General features: G+C 35.5%; 1 protein-coding gene across 1 annotated transcript in view; it reads left to right on the forward strand.

The window, feature by feature from the left end:
* Window positions 1–3,994: 3,994 nt before the first annotated feature.
* The window catches only part of PARG (poly(ADP-ribose) glycohydrolase), a gene marked incomplete at its 5' end in the record, with an annotated part of 31,604 nt that continues 14,678 nt past the window's right edge, over window positions 3,995–20,920 (forward strand). Inside the window, 3 exon segments of the mRNA XM_010165883.1 lie at window positions 3,995–4,087; window positions 6,191–6,348; window positions 18,829–18,908. Of these exon segments, the coding sequence (XP_010164185.1) occupies window positions 3,995–4,087; window positions 6,191–6,348; window positions 18,829–18,908 (331 nt within the window).

Raw genomic sequence — 20,920 nt, forward strand, 5'->3', positions numbered from 1 at the left:
CCGTTGCTAGGTTCTCCCAGGTTGGCATTTGTGTCGTGGGACGTCTGTCAGATGTAGCTGTGGTGTCAGCACTCCATGTCCTCTTGCTTTCCATGATTGAGTGTTCTTTTTTGCTGCTTTCAAAGTCTGAAAAGCCTGTCACAGGTAAAAACAGCATAGCTGAGAATATGCAGTGACAGTGGTTGGTCTACAAAGCTGCAAGTGTAGTGGCATGCTGGTTTAGTGGTCAAAAGAGGATGAGGGCCAAGCAGCCAGGGGTTTCCAGGTGCTTTTTCATAGACAGCTCATAGGAATGTTGCTGGTACAGGAAAAGTCTGTGGGCAGAAAGGGTAAGTTGTGTTTAGGTGGATGTGGCCATGACTCAAGTTACTTAGGTTTTTTTTTTTTTTTTTTTTTTTTTTTTTTTTTTTTTTTTTTTTTAACTTAAAGCAAGGAAGGATACGTATTTCTGGCTTACTGCCACTGTTCAATAATGGGTTAGAGCCTCAAGGTAAAAATGGGAAGCACAGAACTGAACAGTTCACCAAGGAGTTATTTTTAGGGAGAAAATTTCTTAGGGAGAAAAGGTTTGTGGTGTTTGTTTTCTTGGTGGGGGTTTTTTCAGTGGGTTGTTTATTTATTTATTTTAAAACAAACAAAAAAACAGCACCTGCAGTTGAACAGCTGTGGTTTTGGATTATGCTATTTTGTGAAGTTATAACATTTCCAGGAAGAAACAAACTATATTTGAGCTTGAAAACTGTTGATGTGCTGCCCTGCAATATTTAGGAGAACTTTGCCTCAATCGGGGCGTATTCAAAACAGGGCTGCTTGGTGGTTTTAGCAAATGATGCAGAGTTAGGAGTCTCCTGGCAAGGTCTGTGAACCCACAGTGAGCAACTTTTTAACATTGTGGTGTCCCTTAACTGACTTATCTTGTGAAAATGTAGTAAGGTTTTCATGGCACCCAACACACTTTGCAAAACAACAAAACCTTATTTGTCATTTCCGTGTAAGAATAATCTGTCTGAAGTCCAGTGGGAACACTTCTTGGCACTAACAGCTTCAAATTCTGAGGTTTTCATTGGTGGACCCTAGTAAAAGTCATTCATAGAAATAATGTAAAGAGGAGAGCATGTTCTGGAACAACATTAGGAAGGTAAGGAGAAGAAAAAGTAGAATTTTAGGGTTTAAGAAGTTACTTTTGTGGTTATGAATTCTGCATCAGAGCTGAGCTTTGCAATTGCTGGCCCTGCTTCTATTTTGGAAAGAAATTGCCTGATACTATTAGTGTATTCTTTTCAAAGAAACATAAAGAAAAGGCTGAAGTCTTGACGGCTATGACAAAGTCCAGTGCCATAATGTGTCACCAGATAAGTGATACTGTATAGTCTGTGGCAGTCAGCAAAGCATAGCAGCCACTATTTATATGTCAACTTTAAAAGACAGGAAGCGTTACCCGAAGGGGAGAGAATATCAGAATTTGACAGCCTGGTAGACATCTGAGGTTAAATGTCATCTTTTGAATAGATTTAACTTACATATTCATTTTATGTATTGAGATCTGAAATTCCAGCCTTTAAATGCTCATTTTGTTACTTTATGGCACTTAAAAACATTGTGCCTAAGAGCAGAGCAGAGTTTCCTGCTAGAGCATCTGATGTTAGAGGTTAGGTCATAATTTTCAATATCTGACTTATACTTTGTGAATATGTAAGTGCCTGTGCAGCCAAGAACAGGAGAGAGAGAGAGACTCACCTTGTTCATTTCTTAACCTTACAAATAAAAAAAAGTTGACTTTCAGTAATAAATTGTATATTACTTTGATTCCTCCTCTATTATATAAAAATATTTTTGTTTCCTAGGCTTGCTGTTCTTTGTAAGGTCTCGTTTCAATTTAAAACTTTAAATTAAAACCTTGTTTGTATGTCCCCATGAGCAGCATACATAAGGCATGAAAAGTAACTCTCGCGGATATTGGCATTGTTTTATTTTTCCGCCCTTCCCTACTAGAAGTTTTTTGTGAAGCGTTAGTTTGTGTTTAACTTCCTGAGTACTCCTCCCCCTTTATATCACTTGGAATGGGAGGCAATAGAGCAGAGATTCTTCTAGAGGTATTTTGATGATCTTGGAAGAACAGAAGTTGTTAGCCTCCAAACAATATTTTCAGCTTGGTGTTTATAGGGAACAGCATATTTTGAAACAGAGGCATAGTATTTTCCTCTTCTCAAGAAAAATGCAAGTATCTCTCTTACATTCTGAAGTCTGTGTGAAACTTTCCATTGAATTGTGAATTGCAAAGCTTTGGTTACATGACTATTAAACATCACTTTCTGTGTTTTCACAATTAGTTGTTGAAGAGACTAAAGATGATAATACATTGATGCTGTTTCAACCATTCTGTCTACTATTGTTTTTGTGTGAACTTGGTAGTAAATCCAATTATTTCCTAACATTTTTACTTGAAAAATAATATTCTATAGTTTTGAAGCCACAATTTCAGAATTTTATTTATTTTAATATAGGAAGTGGTAGAAGGTGGTTGTCTCAAATACAGATTCCCTGGATGTAGGGGAAAAAGGGAGGCAGAAGGCTGAACTGTGACCTTCGTCTTCCATTCCACAGCTGTAGTACAAGTTGAGTGTTCTCTTCTCTCTGCTTTTTGCCTTAAATTCAGTACACAAATCTAACAGCCAGTCACATCTGGCACCTAGATCAGGGGAAAAACTGCACCACTGTGCAGGAAGATGGAGAATGTGCTTTTTTGTTCTTGATCTTACTTCAGCCCGTTCATACGGTAGAAAGTGAGGCTTTTGAGGATATTGCATGCTTTTAGGCCGCTTTGTGTATTGCAGCTGCCCTGCTTTTAGTTGCTTTTCTTTTCACATCTCCCCATTCATGTGCCTATCCTAGCTTTTCTTAAAAGAGCATTGCACACCATAAAGAACATTTTGTACCTTTTAAAAATAGGTGTATGATACATGAATGGGCGGATGGGATGTGGGTGGCTTCATCTGAACTGTGGGTATGTGATATGGAGCTCAGAACTGGCAGTTGCAACTTAGAGGAGAGATCCCAGACTTTCTCTGAATACATTGTCTTGGTACACTTTGGCAGCCAAACGTGGCAACAGAGGGCCAGACAGTGTCAGGAAGGGAATTGAGAATAGGATAAGAAGGATTTGATGTGACTTAGTCTTGAGTGTAAAAGCTTTGAGAAGCCTTGTGAAACATTGGTGTGCTCATTTTTTTTTTATTTTTTTTAGTATTGTCAATTCTAGTCTTTCTTTCTCAGGAGGAGTGTTAGAGCTGGTGGAGAGGGGCAGCTAAAATAGTCGTAGGCTCAGCTGTCTTACAGACTGAAAAGATTGCAACTTCAGCATGTGGGACCAGGCAGGCTGCACCCTTTAACATATGTAATCCAGTGGCAATAGTTCTTGAGGGAACGTGGTGGGGATGAACAGCAGAAAGTGGCCAGACTTGCATGGTCATCTTAATAGCATTTCCTCTTGCTGCTGCTGAGGACCACTGATCTGACCCAGCAGTGTGTTTCGTACAACTTTAACAGGAGAGTGTCACAGGTATTTGTCTTGGACTATGAGCTGAATATGAAAGTTAAATAAATCATTCCAGTACTTTCGTGATTACGAAAGTGATTACTTTAGTGATTACAATCCCTAATTGTTACCAGTTGAGAATTTGGTTCGTTGCTTTGGAAAGAGTCAAATGATAACTTATTCAAGGTTCCTTTATAGGGCATTTGGTGACACATTTTCTCAAGTGCAACTTTTGAGAGTTGCTTCTGTGTTTCAATTAGTGGATTATTGCAAGGTAAAATGCAGTGAGGTTCTAGCATGAGAAATGCTACAGACTTGCGTGAAGCTAATAGGACCTATTTTTTTTTTTTTTTTTTCCCCTCTCTTACCTTTTGGATGGGTCCTATTCTCACAAACTTTTTGTATAATCATTATTTCTGAGGTAACAGCTTCCCTCCACCGCCTTTCTTTTTGTCACAGGTTCTTGAAGATGCAGAGGCTCAACATTTGTTCCAGTCCATTCTTCCTGATATGGTCAAGCTGGCGCTCTGTCTCCCTAGTATCTGCACCCAGGTAAGTAAACACAGGTAGCTGAGTGCTCTGTGGCAGACCACTTCTCTGCAAACTGTAACTAATGGCTAAGGTCCAAACATCAGGATCATGTTATGTTCTTAATAAAAGCTATAGGTTTTGTCTTGAATGCAGCTGAGGCCTATGGAGCAGAATGGACAATGCACATCTATAATGATATAATAGAATGTAAAAAAAAGTCTTGCTGTCATATTAAAAATATGACATGTACTTCAGTAACACTTTCCCTTCTGTATGCTGAAGTTGTTTCTTGCTTTTCTTAAATGAAATGACCATGAAGTATTTCAGATTTGAAAAATCACACTTATAAACTGAGATAATTAAATAATCTTAAACCGTCTAATTTTTTGTTTTAGAATTTTTTAATCCTAGAAGTAGTATTTTCATAAAGCCATTTACTTGGGAGCATATTTTATTCTAGTTAGAGCATCACAGTACTTGTGCACCTATAAACCTTAACTAATTCTTTATTGTTATGGGAATCAATTCTGTAGGTAGCAAAGCTAATAAAAGTGAATAGGACTGATCAAGTAAGTGAGGATGCATGATAGGAGACACATTAGCAGGTTAACGACTCTAATTTGTAAACTCCTTTGTTACAATTTTCTAAATTGATTTTTAGACAGGAGCAGGGAAGATCTCTCCCTACTTTGTTATGCTGCAAGGGTCCTATAGTAGATACCTCATTTCAAACAGTAGGAATATTTCATATTTTTTTTTTTAGTAGTCACTCAGTGGGGGACGTTTTTGAGGATGGTATGAAGTTTCTGAACACAAAGTCAAGCATAAGACTTGCAAGTTCATGTAGTAATGCCTTTTATAAAGATGTACTGTTAAGCACTGTAAATTGTGAAGAATTTTGTCAGATTTTTTTTTTTTTCAATTAGACATAAAGCTAAATTTGTTCCAGTATAACATACTGTCCAAAGAATCCTATTTCTATAGGCTCATAGGACTTACTAGAGAGAGCTTCTCAGCCTTTTTTTTGCCCCTCTAGCTGTATGACTTCAGACATCATAATATGGCTTGTTAATTAAATAGCCAGAAGACAGAATGAGATTCAGGGAATGTGAATGTAGTAGTTAAAAGAATGAAGGATTGGGGTTTTTGTGGAGTAAACAGGACTGTGTATTCAACAGTCTAAATTAGTAGAAATTTCTGTTTTCACAACTAAAAGGATCGAAACGTAGTTGCTTGGCTCTCCTGGAGCTAGGTTAATGGTGATGGCTGAGAATGTTGGAACAAGGGGTGAAAACTGTGTTCTCTTTCTCCTGTCAAGTGGATTTATTGTAATTGTTACTGGACTCCTTAGCAGTTAGAATGATATTCCCCACACCCTCAGATTATCACATAATTAAAAAAAAAAAAAATTGCTATGAATGTGGTGAGTGAAAATTCCAAATGAGGACACTAAAACCTGATAAAATGAAAGATGTGTGTCACTTCAGGGAGTTAAATAAAACTCCAAACTGAAGACCAAAGTGAAGCTGAGCTTTTTTTCATTCTGACTATAAAAGAATGGATAATAATACATTTTCTGTAAATATTAGCTGTGTTATTTCTTCAAGTAGGATGGAAAAAAATTCAAAGCAAGTCATAGGGTGATGATCTGTGGCGTGACTTCCACCTTTCTTTGTAAATTATAAAGCATGGTTACTGTAGCTGAAAGCATTCCTTCAGGGTTCTTAACTATACAGCTATTGAAAGTGGGTTTCTACTTCAGTTTTTAAGACTGCCCAGAATTTGTGACATCCATCTATTTTTATTTTTTTTTCCCCCCTCTCCATTTCCTATGGTTTTGTTTGATAAGTTGTGTTTTCTTGGTCTTTCCTTTTATTACTGATTAGAAATCTGCAGCTTGTCAAGCAAGCTTTTTCTGAATTGTCTTGAATAAACTGTTCTTGACTTTAATGGTGCTGCTGATTAAAGGGTTCACCAATGGCCTAAATTACTCTTGCTCTAATTTAACAGATGTAATTTTGTGCTCCTGTTTTTTCTTTTAAAATAGGTAAGCTAATTATTTTTCTCTCTCCTTCCCTCCCTTTTCTCCTGCCCTTCCCTCCCCCTCACTTCTTTTGTTGGTAGCCAATACCTCTACTGAAACAAAAGATGAATCACTCCATCACAATGTCACAGGAACAGATTGCTAGTTTTCTGGCCAATGCTTTCTTCTGTACTTTTCCACGTCGCAATGCGAAGATGAAGTCTGAGTATTCTAGTTATCCAGACATTAACTTCAACAGGTATGGCACTGTGGAGTAAATGGAGCTGAGAAGCCTTCAATGAAAATATTATTGTTGTCATTTATGGGAGAAACTCATTGTTTCTTTCATATTTCTGCCACTAATTTCAGTAGTTCGCTTTCTGTCTTTTCTGTTTACCTCTAAGAGACAGGAAAACTATGCAACTATGTAGGGAAGGATCTTGTGCACAGGAAGATATGCTTAATATTCCAAATTTTCCATGAATGCACATGCACAGACATGCTTTTGCTCTGACATAATTAGGCTTATACGATTCCCTACCTACTCCTAAGCCATTCTTCTGTGAATGGTGTATTTTATTTGTGCTTCAAGTGTTCTATATGTATTTAAATTAAAGGTCAGTGTTTCCCCAGCCATGTTTCTGTTGTTTCTTTTGTGCCAGCAGTGATGATCTGCACATTAACTCAGATCAATAGGACTTGATTCTTCAACATCCTTACAATGTCTTACCTTTTAAAGGCAGTTGTAGAGCTACATATTAGAATAAACCTGTCCTTTTTGCTACAAGTTAGCCTAAAAAGGTTTTAAGACTGCAATAAGAATTTAATTAAAGATACTCTGATTTCTAAACAAATGCTTATTCTTTTTTTCCTTAGTGCTAGCTTACAGACAAATTTGATTAGAATTTTTTCTTCACAACTTTTATTTTTTAAATATGCTTATTTCACTTTTAAATGGGAGAAGAGGATGGACACATTTCCTGCTGCAGAATATTATGGTTCACATGGATGTGTAGATTAGAAAAGAGTTTGTAGTCTTCTAGGCACTTCCATACAAGTCTGTGTAGATCAACCTTCAGTTATTAGGCCGGAGCTTGAACAGTTTATTGATCTGGAGCTTTTCTTATTCCTCACAGTTAACATATGTAGTGTATATGCTCTGAACACAGAGCTGAAATACAAATATACTGTTACCTGTGATCCAGCATATGGGTATGTGTGTCATAAGAGCTCTTATTAGACTAGAACTTCCCAGAATAAATTGTCAGGCATGGCGATGCACTAATAATGGTTTTGGTGCTTCCTGTCTTTAAGGGCTATCACAGGTTTCTCTGTACCCTGTATTTCAGAAGAGAGACCAGAAAACTATACTGGGAAAAGGCTCACTGTCTTGTCTTTATTCCATCAGTGCAGTGGGTTATGGAAGTGAAGTGTGTGTGGGCATTAATGTTCCATGCAACTCGACATATTTTTCCACCATTAGTTCATAAGTACAAATAAATGAAAAGTACCATCCATGTGTTAAAAAAGATTTATGTTCAGAGCAGTCAGAGAGGGTAGTAAAGTTCTGTTTGACTGCACCAGCCACACACTTCTAGCTGATTTTTTTTTTTTTTAAGAGTTTAAGGTAGCAGTTTTTCTTGTTACTTAAGCATGTTATAAATCAAGCAGTTAAATTATTACCAACTACAGAATAAAATGCTTTTAAATCACTGGAGTAAATTCATATTCTCTTCTATGAACATTGCACAGCAATGCAAATTCACAGTAGTACAATGTAATACTAGTGGTTAACTTGGGGCATAATATTTTGAACTAATTTTAAATAAAAGCCTTAGAAAATTATTAGGTAAATAGTTTCCTGCTGTAGACTTAAAGAATGACCAGTATAAAGTATTAACTGTTCAGGATTTTCTGTCCTATTCCAGTCCTCCTTTGTCTTGACTTGGCTTCCTAGTGCTATCACTCATAGTAAGTTCCAACAATGTTATTTAAAAGGGATAATACAGCAGACAGTCTTCAAGCCTTTCCTCTTGCATTATGGATGACGTAATACTCAGCTTTTATTCACACAGGGCAAAAGCCATTTTTTTTGTGTAAGTGCAAGAATATTGTTGCTGAACTGGAGAAAAGAAGGGGAACCAATGTCCTCTGGTTCCTGAGGATTAAAAGAGGCTGTTTCTCAGTGTTTGCCAGTTTATGCAATTTTTATACAATTACAGTTTCCTTTTTAACTCCTTTTTTTTACTTAACCATTTTTTAGACCAAAATTTCCCCCACTGTGTATTTTGCGTTTGGTAATTAATAGTAAAGTAGAATAGAGGTGTGAAAGGCAGTGGATAGAATAAGAGGGAATGTGTCAGTGAGGGGGGGACTGTCGGGATAAAATCAAAAGGAGATTGAAGAGAGACTGTGGTGCAGAGACTTTCACAAGAATTTACACTCTTCTCTGTTGTGCTACTCTGTGTGACCTGACTTAGCTGAAATCTAAAATGAGAGGAGAGAAGGAGGATGGATAGTATCCTATTTCTTTTTCCTCCTGTCAACCCTGTGTTTTATCACCCTGAAAAGTTAGTTCTTTAGTCACAAGGACACACAATAAAATGCCGTTTTTCCACCTATTGTTTCAGATTTGTAAAGATGACAAGATTTGGTTCACTGCAGCATGTATTTTCAGCTTTTACAGAAAAACCTTTCATGAAGCTGGACATACACAAAAGGCAGTAGGCAATGACTGAAGCTAAAGTGTTTGTGACTTTTTTCCCCCCTCTATATAACAATGTTTTGATGTAAAGGCTTTAGAAGCTGCTGCTCTGCTTTCCTCTGTCTGCTTAGGGATGGGCACAACATTGTTCCATACAGCAACTCTTTCTCCCCAGAGTATTATGGCCTGCAGCTTTTTCCAGACTTAGTTCTTTCCTCAGCATAATTCATCTGCTACATGACTGTCAATTAATTACTTTTTCTTTAGGTACCAAAAAATAATTTGACATGGTTCCCTAATGAAGCAAAATTACTGAGCAGATGCTGGCTTTTGAGGTATTTTTTGCTGTAGCAACTATGGTGCTCCTTGATTCCACTATTTAAGCCCTTTCTACGTTCATACAAAAGGTTTCCTTCCCTCAACTCTTGAGCCTGAAAAAATGAAATTTGTGCACTAAGTTAGAAACACAGATGTATAAGCTGGTTCTTGTGTTTTCAGTTTTACGCTGCAGTCATTTATCAATTCACTTTATGCGGACTTAAACATTAGTACTATAAAATAGTTTCTACATTTAAATGCTGTCATGTTCCCTCTTCCCTCCTAGTCTTCTCCTTGCTTCAGGTTTTTATGTAGTATTAACTAGTGTGTTGTGACTTCCACCTCTACTCCCCCCAAGATACAAAACAACAGACAGTGCAAGATACTGAGAATTTACTCTTTTTTCTTTCCTTTTTGTTTTCTGCGCCTTTCTTTTGTTTTCTGTGTATTTCTTTTCCCTCTGCTGAGCATTTTCTGGTGCACCAATGCTCGGTACTGTTACTACAGTGACAATGGCAAGTTGCTGCTGGTGTGTGTGCGAGCAACTGCAACTGATTGGAAGGAAGGCCATTTTATGTGTTAGTATTGACATAAGTCATCTGTGCTTTACCTCTCCACTCCTGTCTGTTGGTCTTGCCAGATGAGAGGAGAAAAAAAGTGAGCATTCCTCTTTTGGCACTGAAGCACTTACTTTAATAGTGTGTTGTGACACTAGCTGTCTATTTTGATTGTTCATCATGCTACAGATTGAAAGTCAGTTGTGTATAATGAAATACTTAATAATGTAATTGAATTCTTCTCTTTGGTACTTGGCAAGGATGGGCCCATTATGATTCTTAAGTAATTAATAACATAATTCATTTAAAATGTAGTTAATAAAATAGAATTAATAGTTTAACTTTGACAGCTTTAATATTTATGAATTCTAGTAGATAGAATGACATCTGTTCAGTGGCCAAACATTAGGTCATACTAAATAGCATAAAATACCACTTCTGTTCAAAATACTAAGCTAATTTTAAAAGTTCAATTTTTCTTTTAAAAAATACTTTTTTAATATATAAGATGGAAAAACATTGGGCAGCTTTATGTAGAAATATCCCATGACAAAAGAAAGAAATAATTGAATTTGCCATTTTATTCCTCTTACTGATAAATTTTCTATGGAAGTTGCATGTTGCTTGAATGTAGAGCATGAACTACATTGCCTCTTCTGACATCATTTCTACAATTATGATGTTGGTTGCATAGTTTAAAGTATTTTCTTATGGTGATGCTTCTAATTAATCTTCTTTGTGAATAGTTTATGGTTTAGCATAGCATTTTCTTAAAAAATACATTCCTCTTGAAATATTTTAAAGATAAGACTGGACTATGCTTTCTTGCATTTATTTTTTATAAGATGCTGAAACAGATACAGTCCACTGTCACACAAGGCTGTGCTGTTGAGCTTTTTCTTCCCCCTGTTGACCAGTTTATCAGAACTGTGTCTTAACACTACGGAATTTGGTAACCTGGGAAACTACCTAGTTTGATTATATGTCAAAGCAAAGTATAAGGAAAAAAAACTTCTGCAATCTTGAGTCAGTGTTCTGGATTACTGGAAAGGAGATAGGTGTGTCAGGGACTCTCTTTGCTTTTGCTGTGTCTTTGTCCTCCTACAGATCTGTTCTTAGCTGTTGTGTCAAGTTACAATAACTCCACTGTTTTCCTTTTTCAAAAAACCTATTGTGGTTAAACTGGGGATATTATGCATCTGTAATAGCAATTGAGGTTATATTCATAACTGAAGGTAGAATGTCTAATGACATAAGCCTGGTGGATCTTTTGGCACATATAATAGTGAATGTTCTGGTCTGAAACTGCCAGTATTCCACTAGAACTGAACTTCTTCATCTTTATCAAAAAAACCTTTAAAGTAATTTCAAGTGATTGGAAATGAGGGGAAAAAACCCACTAGTTAAGATATATAAGTCTTTTATGGAATGTATAATGTATGAAAGGAAATGGGCAAACCATATAGTACGTTTATGCAGGAGAATTGAAATCTAATTTACCAGTAATGCAATTGCATCTTCATAAACAACATCAATTTTGCAACACTAATGAGTATTCTCTGGGGAATAAATTATCTAGTGACTTTGAGAGAACTTGGTTTGGATTGAAAGATGCACTGCTCCTCTGGAAAGTGGTTCTGGATTTACTAAGTTTACAGACACTGGTCCTAGAAAACCAAATATTGTGTCTGCCTTAGGTCTGTGTTCTGATTAGCCTTGGATGGAATACCTTAAGTAGAGCATAACTTTCTGGAAGAAAAATAAAATGTGTGTGGTAAATGATGAAATAATCTAAATAAACATCTTTAAAAGGACAGTATTCTTAACATTTGGCATAATTACTTTGCTATGGTGATTAAAACAGTACTCAATCTGGTTGTTTGTTTTTTTTTTTTTTTTTTTTATTGTTAGCTTAGTTAATGTAATTTAATCCAGAATTTAGTTGTATCATGCTGTGGGATAACTTTTGGTTTAGATCCTCAGGGTAAAATGTTTTACCCTGCTATTCTTTCATGTTGAGTACTTGGAGTTAGCATCTTATCATTTCATCAAAGTCAAGTATCAATCTGATGTATTTTAAGATTCCTAAATCACCAAAACTTTTTCATAAAACAGATTTAGTTACTTGCTGCAATGAACAAAAGTACAAAATGAAAAGTGGAGGTAATAGAGATGTGGGTATATGTGAGCATCTGAGATGGAATTGCATCTAGATTACCAGCAAAATTACATTGCTTAATTTTTGGTTTATACAAATCTTAAAAGTCACTATTTAATCTAAAGATGAAGTTTGATTTAAACATAAAGGTGTTAAATAGTAGCATGTTCTTAAATAACTTTGAGATGATGACAGCTCGTAACTATAATACATGGCAGTAAATAAGAAATTGCCTGTGAGGTTGAATTATTGAATGTATTGTTTTTCTCCTACTTGATGCCGAGGGAATTAAAAAACTCTAAATTACTTCCTGTGTAAACAGAGAAAAGGAAGGCGGCTTTAATACAGAAAGATGAAATTAATGTTTCTGAGTGGAAGAGACGTACACTAGGCACCAGAAAAGCAGAACCGAGGTTGCTATACGTGACTTGTGTAAGGTTGTGCTACATTTTCCTCTCAGGAAGTGCAAGATCTGGACAGGGGCATTTCCTGTTGTGCTGTCAGAGAGCTGGTTAATTTGCCAGCCTGCCTTCTCTCTGGGAGGAATTTCTCATCAAGATTATTCTGATCTTGATTTATATAAAGTCCAAATTTCATGAATTGAAGTTTTGATACTCTGAATAGCTTTACTTTTAGTTCTGACTTAAAGTATTTTCAGTGGCTACAGGATTTTCTAGTAAGGGTTTATATTTTATATTGGATATAAGAATTTAGCATTTTAAATTTGCTAAGGTTTCCTTGTCTTACTTGATGTAATTGTTGTTTAAATATTTAAAGCTGTCTAGGGCAGTGGTCTCCAAACTTTTTTGATGGCACATACCTATCAGTAAAAACTATTTGAGCATACACACCCAATATATGCATATTTATTTACTTATAAATTACATACATGTGCTTCTGTATTAATATATTACATCCTAAAACATGCATTTAAAAAAAATGAAAAAAGAATGAGATAAAGATGAAATAAACATGATTAAAAATATTGTTTTTGAATGGTACTGTAATATTTTTTTCTTGCATCCTAATCGATTGTATTGTGCATGCTCTGGGGAGGCCAGAGTGGGTCTAGGGTATTGCTATTCACAAAGTACAGGTATGTAAGCAGTGTTAATTTCTTTTGGTAAGGGGAGTGTGAATGGTAATAATACAACCCTTGTTGTAGCTCCATTCTTCACAAAAAGTTCTTGACCAGTAACTGACTGGAACTACTTTTTTGTTTTCATTGAAGTGAAACTGTTGTGATCTTACTCTGGTTTAAAAGGCAGATAAATATTTCTGTAGGGGAGGACAGACATCCTACTCGATACATAATCAATTGAGACAGCTTTCTCAGAAAATACTTCAGGCAAAGGATACAAGTAATTAATATAATTCCAATTATTCCTATATGGTAGGCTGAATTGCTTTCATATATTTAGAGAGAGAAAAAGACTGTTCTCTGTCCTGTGCAATTATGTGCAGACATAATAATATGCACATTCCAGTGCTTACATGATGGGATTCTCTCTCTGTGTGCACATTAATGCATACAGATTTCCTAGACATTACATACACTCGTCTATAGGTAGTCCTTAATATGCATATGATTAAAGTTACCTTGAGCACAATTGAATAAAAATGTTAAATAATATTTTGACAGAACCCTTACTGAAACAAAGTATTTTGGTCATCTGTGCTGAGCATTGCAAATCAATGCTTAAAAAAAATTACTCATTAAAAATACGATACTGTTTTTGAAAAAGGGAAAGTTTTATTTTTCTCCTCTGTTCTTGGAACTTGCCCCCCACTTTTTTTTTTTCCAAGGGGGAAAAATTTTCAGGAAAAGGATGGAAGAGATACTTCTTATGTGCTCCCCAGTGCAACTGGTGTAATCCTGAATGATGAGTTTATTGTGCCATTTAACACTGTTAGTTTATCCTTTAGCGTTCCATGCATCAGTGTGAAATTTTAGTAGTTCCCATTGAGGTTGCTAGCAGTTGAGAATGCTCAGCCTTTTAATGGAAATGGCCCTCAATCATATGGAGGGTAATACAAGTTTGACAGTACATACGTAAGCGTAGTGTTTCCATCCCTACCTGTATGCATCAGGTAAGCTTAGACTTTGAAATGCAGCAAGTTACAAAACGTAAGGTGCTCATTTTACTCTTTTTTTTTTTTTTTTTTCTCCCCAGATGTTTTATCATTCTGTATGTTAAACTAAAGCTCTGCTTAGTGATTAGCTCCGTTCTTGAGATTGTCTATTCAGTATTTTCCTTTCTGCCTTAACTTTCCTTCCTTCCTGCTTGGTCCCTTTACTGGGTGAAATTAATCTGTTCATACTACTTCCTTGTGAATCCTTCTTCCACTTTTATTTGCAGGACAAAAATGAGGTTTTGGCAAAATGTCTTGCACTTGCTTAGCTGTGATCACACTAAAATGCAAGAAACAATACAAGTGTGTCTTCAACTATAGTAGCAAAGGAAAAGGCACATTTTAGTGCCCATGGTAGTTAAGAAAGAGCACACATATTTAATTGTGGGGACCATAACTGTAAAACTGTGTATGCACACTTTTGCAGGTAGCACACAGGACATGCCATGGATTTATGGATGGGAAGTATTCTTTGAAGTATCATCCATACTGCAGATTTTTGCATATTGTTATAGCACGGACACTTTCTGAGTCTTGTGATAGGTTCTGATTTCAATGAAAAGAAACATTCAAAGGAAGAGCAGCCTGGGGATGGGAGGTTACAGGCTGGGGATGGAAATATTGATATGAAATTATTTAACTGGGAGGTTAAACCACATAATTCTAAAAGTTCCTTCTGCTTGTAAAAATTACTGGAGCCAGTTCTTCAAGTAACATCAAGGGATCAATTTAACTACTTGGAAATTAAATTTTGCAAGTAAACTACTGCATTTTAATTGTACCTTAATCAGAAGCAATGTATCTCAGAACTGTTTCCTTAAGCTGGTTTAACTTTTCCCCAGTAAACTATATGCATGCCAAGGTCGCTTTTGTGTAGCTCTTAATGTTATTAAATCATGTTGATGTTGCGTCATTGGAAATGCACCCTTTGAAGCACCTTGCAGATTTGCCGCTTGCCTTGGCACTCGAAGGACTTAGGAGCAAGTTCCTTGGAGCTTTTGGGTCCAGCTTTCTAAGTGGGAAATGTTCGTTGAAAATAAGGCAATTCTGAGTTTGCAGTTGATGAGACTGCAAGAACCAAAATATTGGTTACACTTTTAAAATGCTTTTTTTAGGAAAAAGCTAATGCAAAACAACTACACATGTTTTTGTAATAATTATTGAAATAGTATGATATTATCTTGTAACTTCATTGTATGTTTACTGACAGTTGTTAATTTTAATATATTTTCCCAGTATGTTGTTATTATTTTAAATATTTTATTTTTCATAGATAAGATTTCTCTTCAGAACAATTGAATCAAGTGTCTGAATATTTGCTAGGAAAGAGTTTTCATTTAGCCACAATGACTTTAACAATCTGCTTTGTGTTTATGACACTATTTGCACATTTACTTTCTTATGTTTTTAAATCTCTGACTGTGATTCCTTGAATGCTTAAGTGTATCTCTCTAGGGGTCTTTTTTGTTTTGGTTTGGTTTGGTTTTTTTTGTTTTAATTAACATTACCACTGACCTGGCCTGTAAGCCGGAGAGCCAGAGATAAATTTGCAGCTGAGTTTGGTGATCAGCTCTGCAAGCTTTCTTAGCTCCTGTATCTGCTAAATTGAAGTTAGGTACATGGCAGTGGGAACATCTTGTACAAAGCAAAACAGCTTACATATGCAGTTGCCAGTAATATTTCAATTACTTCAACTGAAAGTGGGCTTGCAGTGCTTTGCATTTGATTTACAGTGTGCTTAATTTGGTTCAGTTCTTTAATTGAAATTAATGGGTTTTGACTTTGGGTTCTTCTGTCAGGAAATTGATTATGTGGTTTCCACTTACATTTTTGGGTGATTTTTTTTTTTTTTCAGTAGGATCTGTGTCTCAGAGCTTGAAGAATAATTTTATTTAATACCTTATTGATGCCCTCGTCTAGCTTTGTTCTTCAAAACAGAGATATTTGCTTCAGAAATAAAACTGCTCGTGCTGCCTAACTGATCATTTTAGAAATAAGGTTCGAGGTTAAAATGTTCATAACTTTGCCTTGTTATATCCTCACTTAAATTAATGGGCAGGACTGGGCCATTTTTGATTGTTGTCATTATTCACAAGGATGACTGATAACTTTGTGCTGTGGTTCAGGAAGCTTGGCTGCTGTGTGTATGGGGTGGGGGGTGTTGGTTTTTCCCTTGTGCTTTTCTTCTGACTTTAGCTTGGTGGAATTCTGAATCATTGATGTCATTGTGATGTGATTTCTGTGGAGATTTAAAAGAACATAGGAAGCAATCAAATTCAACTGAATTTGTATCAATAACTTTAAATAATTAGATACTCTGAGGGTTTAAGGCTAATTTGTAGCCCATTAAAATCTGTGGAGATTTTTCCACTGGTCTAATTGGCCTTTAAAACAAATTCTTGATGCTGTAAAGCACTTTTACTTAAAATAGCTGAAGAGAAGAGTTTCTTGGTCTGGTTATATGAAAATATACAAGTAATATACTAGTGTTTTGCAAACATATAATAAAAAGCATGTTTGCAGGTAGCTCACTAATGAAGGTAAATTCTAGACACCGAAAATACTAGGTAAATCCAAGAATATTAATCTAAGACATGGTGTCTTCAACTTGCCATAAATGGCTATCCTTCTATGAGTGTGTGCTGTTTTGGACAGATGTCATTTGTTGTGGATACAGTGTTAAAACATGTATGTGAGACTGGTGTTGCCTAGTTTTGTTTTTAATAAATAAATAAATAATAAAAATATATTTTTCTGTATTTAACAGTGGATTTTCAAAGAGAAAGTACAATATATGTTATGTCATAGTGAAGCAAAGCAAATACTGTGAGGAGGAGAAGGGCAATGGGCTGACTGCTCTTGGGCTAACTGCTGTAAAAGATCTGATGCACGTAGTTACTGTGTGCATGTAGCTACTAGGTCAAAATACAGGTAGTTTTGAATGCCACAGTGTTCTTCTGTCCCCACTGTATGGAATATCCATCTACAGCAAGGGATGCCTGTGCCAGAACCCAGAGCTTTTCAAATTCTTTTGTGCTGGTTTTTACCCAGCCATATAGGGCTAGAACATAAATACAGATATCTCTTCTCATTATTGTAATTATAGATAGTGTTTTGTGAATATCTACCTGCTGTAAATGAGATTTTTCAGAAGCAAATCAGCATTACTCTACCTTTGATCTCAGAGGAGAAAGAAGAGAGGTTGTTATCACAACTTTTAACAAGAGAAAAGACAGGCCAATGCTGAACACTTCAGATTTAAGAAAATATTTGGTTGAAATTCCCTACTTGACAGAGTGACTGTATTTTGGTGAGTAATTGCAATGGATGAAACCAAGTCCATCTGCCTTGCCATTGCCTTTTAGCTTGATCTGGCTTATTTCAGGCATAGTTTTTCCAGTTCTGGACTTCCCCTGCCCAGTCTTACTAGTTAAGCCAAATCATGTATCACCTTTGTGACATGAAGAACTCTCTCCTGAGAGTATGGAACGTAAGCAAGATTTCAGCTTGATGTAAAGAGGCAAAAAAATAGTGAAGGCATGATTGGGTTAATAGATAAAATAACCAGTTTACAGGATTCATACCAAATGAGACTTCCAGATAAAAGGTCAGAGATAATTTATGTATTTAGGCAAGACCTGCACACCACACACACAATTTCTCTTAGGAAACCCTTATTAGTTGTGTATACATAGCCCCTTGATAGAGCTTGCATATCAACCCATTTTAAAATAGGCAGTATAAATCTGGAGTTTGCTTGCTTCAAGTCTTGATTGTTTATTCAAAGAATAAAAAAGTTTTCATAAAACCTTTTTAACCTTTTTAAAATTAGCTTCTCTGAGTTAATACAGATTTTGGATGAAATTCATCTCTTCAGCATGTATGCTTCATAAGAATTTTTAAATACTGAAAAAATCTAGTTCACTTCACTATTAAAAGCTAAATTTACCTGACAGCGTTCTGGTTTTAAAGGCGGTTTGTCATTCCAGTATATGGAAACAAATGAATAATGTTGTGTCATCCCTTTACTTAGACTGTTTATTGAAGGGGAGGGAGATCTTACATCCTCAGGGCTTTCACTGTATCAGACATCTTTTAGTGAACTTCCTACTCAAAGGATATTTCTGAAGTCGCCGCTGTTCTTCCTTCCAGATAAATTCCATTATGTGTTGCCAATAACAATGCCTTGTCGCTTTGTTGGAAGTGAAATTAAGTAATGGGTGTTCAAGTTGCTGGAAGATAGATGATGCAGTAAAAGTATTTCAGCTAACCTTAAAAGAATACATTCACTTAATGGCTAAAAATAGGATGCTTCTTTTTAATGCTTAGATTTTTACAAATGGATGTTAGCATGCCAGTAGTAGCCCAGTGGATGAAGCAGTTTCTGTTGCGGGTAGGTTCTTTTCTTTAGAAACGCTGCTGGTGTGGTGCAGCTCTTGAAAGCAGTATGGTTGCATTAATTCTCTGCAAGTCACCGAGTAAGACATTTGGACCTTGGAGTATTCAACATGCATGTTTTTACCTCTCAGTAATTTATTTTAATCTAATCCAGTCTGTTGCAGATAAAACTGGTAGCTTTCCTGGATGTTCATGTGGAAATTGTGTTTTTTGATACCTCAAAATCAGTATGAGTGAGGTAAGCATTCACTTAGCATCTTCATCAGAAACTTAGCAAGTGAATGAACTTGTTACTCCTAAAGACTCGTGTTGCAGAGGAGCTGTCCAGGGAGTTATTTCCACAGTATTTGAAGACAAGGCTAATCACAATATATGCATAATAGTTAAAAAATCGAATCACAATAACTAGCACAATTACTATACATTATATCCCTGAAATCTAATTAATTGGTTTTATTTCTCATTTTTCAGATTGTTTGAAGGACGATCACCAAGGAAGCCTGAGAAACTTAAGACCCTTTTCTGCTATTTTAGGAGAGTCACAGAAAAAAGTATATTCCTTATTCTTTCTTTGAGCTACAAAAATATGAAAAATTGATATATCATTTGATATATGAAAAATTCAATCCCATTAAATTTAGAAATGACTATGCAGCATTATGATGGAAATGTGTAAGAAAAGCCAGCTTGCCAAGCACACTTATATTCACATTAATGTCACTTCTCATATAGACGATGCATGCAATTAAATTTTTTGCACAGAACTTATTCTGCTTTATTTTTTGAGAGAGAGATGTATATGGGGACGTGTAAAATACAGAGAGATATATTTTCACCCTCCTTTTTATATATGTATATATATAAAGTGTATGTGTATTTAAGTGTGGGTACATGTATATATAAGTATATATATCTATAAAGTTTGCAATATATGCAACTACTTGCTGCACTGCATCAGAGTGAGAATGTACAGGGAGCTTAGCACCATATGTAGTCATCAAAATCACAGGCTTAAAGGTGCTGAATCAAGCTTCAGATTTCCTGAAGTATGCACATCTAGTCCTTTGACTATAACGCTTGTAGTTCTGAGGGATTTTCTCCTACTTGTGTTGATATTTCAGGTTTTTCCCTTCTGTTGTTCCAAAGCAAAGCTGTTGTGAAGTTTACCCAGTTCAAATAAAACAAGTGATAGCAAGACATATCCCAAATTCTTTTACAAGTTAGTGTGATATTTTCCTTAGTGTGCATAGTCAGATCTTCTGTTGTTACCATTAATTTGAGCATCTACGTAAGGTTTCAAAAATAAATTTATTTTTGTGAGAATTGTATCAGAGCTTATGTGTTGTATTTTGAGGGAGAAAAATACTTTACTGCAGTAGCATACACCACATCTGCAGCATTATCCCTTTTACAGTATTTTTTTTAAATAACTTTTTCTTTACATGTCAGTATTTCACTATTAGCTTCATAATCTCTCAGAAAAGTTTGTTTTCAAAGAAAGACAGCTTTAAGCTAGTAAATATAAAAATCCCTTTACTTGGTTTAGTCTATCTTCAGTTCACTTTAATTTACCACGAATTCAGTGCAGCTACATCCTGTTTCAGCTATCAAACTTTCAGCAATGTCAGTAGAATTCAATCTCTGAGGTAAAAAGTAAATTGTGATCCATGTGTGGGACTGAGATGTAGTGTACTAGTTTGGGGTTTTTTTAATATTTAATTAATAATGTTTTCATGAAAACCAAATCTTAAATTTATGCAGCTGTCCCTGACCCCCTGTGCATATGAAATCAATTGGGAACATGCTTTATGAAACTACCATATTAGATTTTTTAAATGTTATTACTTTAAATAATATTTAATTAAAGTATTCTGTGCCATTTTCTTGAAATAAAAATGCCTATCATACCTGTAAAATACCCCATTTCTTGTTATTTTTTTGTCCAAGGAATTAGTAAGGCTGAAGTAACTTAGCTCTATAAATTACTATAGTAATTTTGCAACTATTTTTATTGTAAATGGTAATTGAGTTCCTTGTAAAACAACACAATAGAGATTATGTCAGCTGAAGACTTTGTGCCCAAAAGGTGAATGCTTAAGTTTTAAAATATCACCATTGATACCAGAGTTCCTTTGTGGAAAAACACTTGGTTACTGAAACCTGTGATTTTATTTTTTTTTTTAATTTTTATTTTTTTTAAGAGCAAGCAACCCTTTTTTTTCCCTAAAGCCCTATAATTTTGAATAAAAACATAAAGCTTTTGGAAGAACATGTTTGTACTTTATATACTGTTTTGAATGGTTTTCACAAGCCAGAGTAGTAGGTTTACAGGAGCAAAGGAATGAGTCTCAAATGATGTTTTTATTAGGATGACATCACCTAGTAAAAGGCTGCTATTTTCTTTCTGTTGCAAAACTGAACTTCTTTGAGTAAAATAAGGAGAGAAGATAGTAACGCATCCTTCCTGCAATGAGCAATGGCTCCTCTTTATCACTTGAGGGCTGCAGTCTTTTCTCAGTTGAAATACAGTGAATTTCACTAGCATCCTGGCAGGGCTGAAAAG

The sequence above is a fragment of the Antrostomus carolinensis genome, unplaced genomic scaffold (genome assembly GCF_000700745.2).
Source record: "Antrostomus carolinensis isolate BGI_N321 unplaced genomic scaffold, ASM70074v2 scaffold13184, whole genome shotgun sequence".
In the NCBI taxonomy this organism is placed as follows: domain Eukaryota; kingdom Metazoa; phylum Chordata; class Aves; order Caprimulgiformes; family Caprimulgidae; genus Antrostomus; species Antrostomus carolinensis.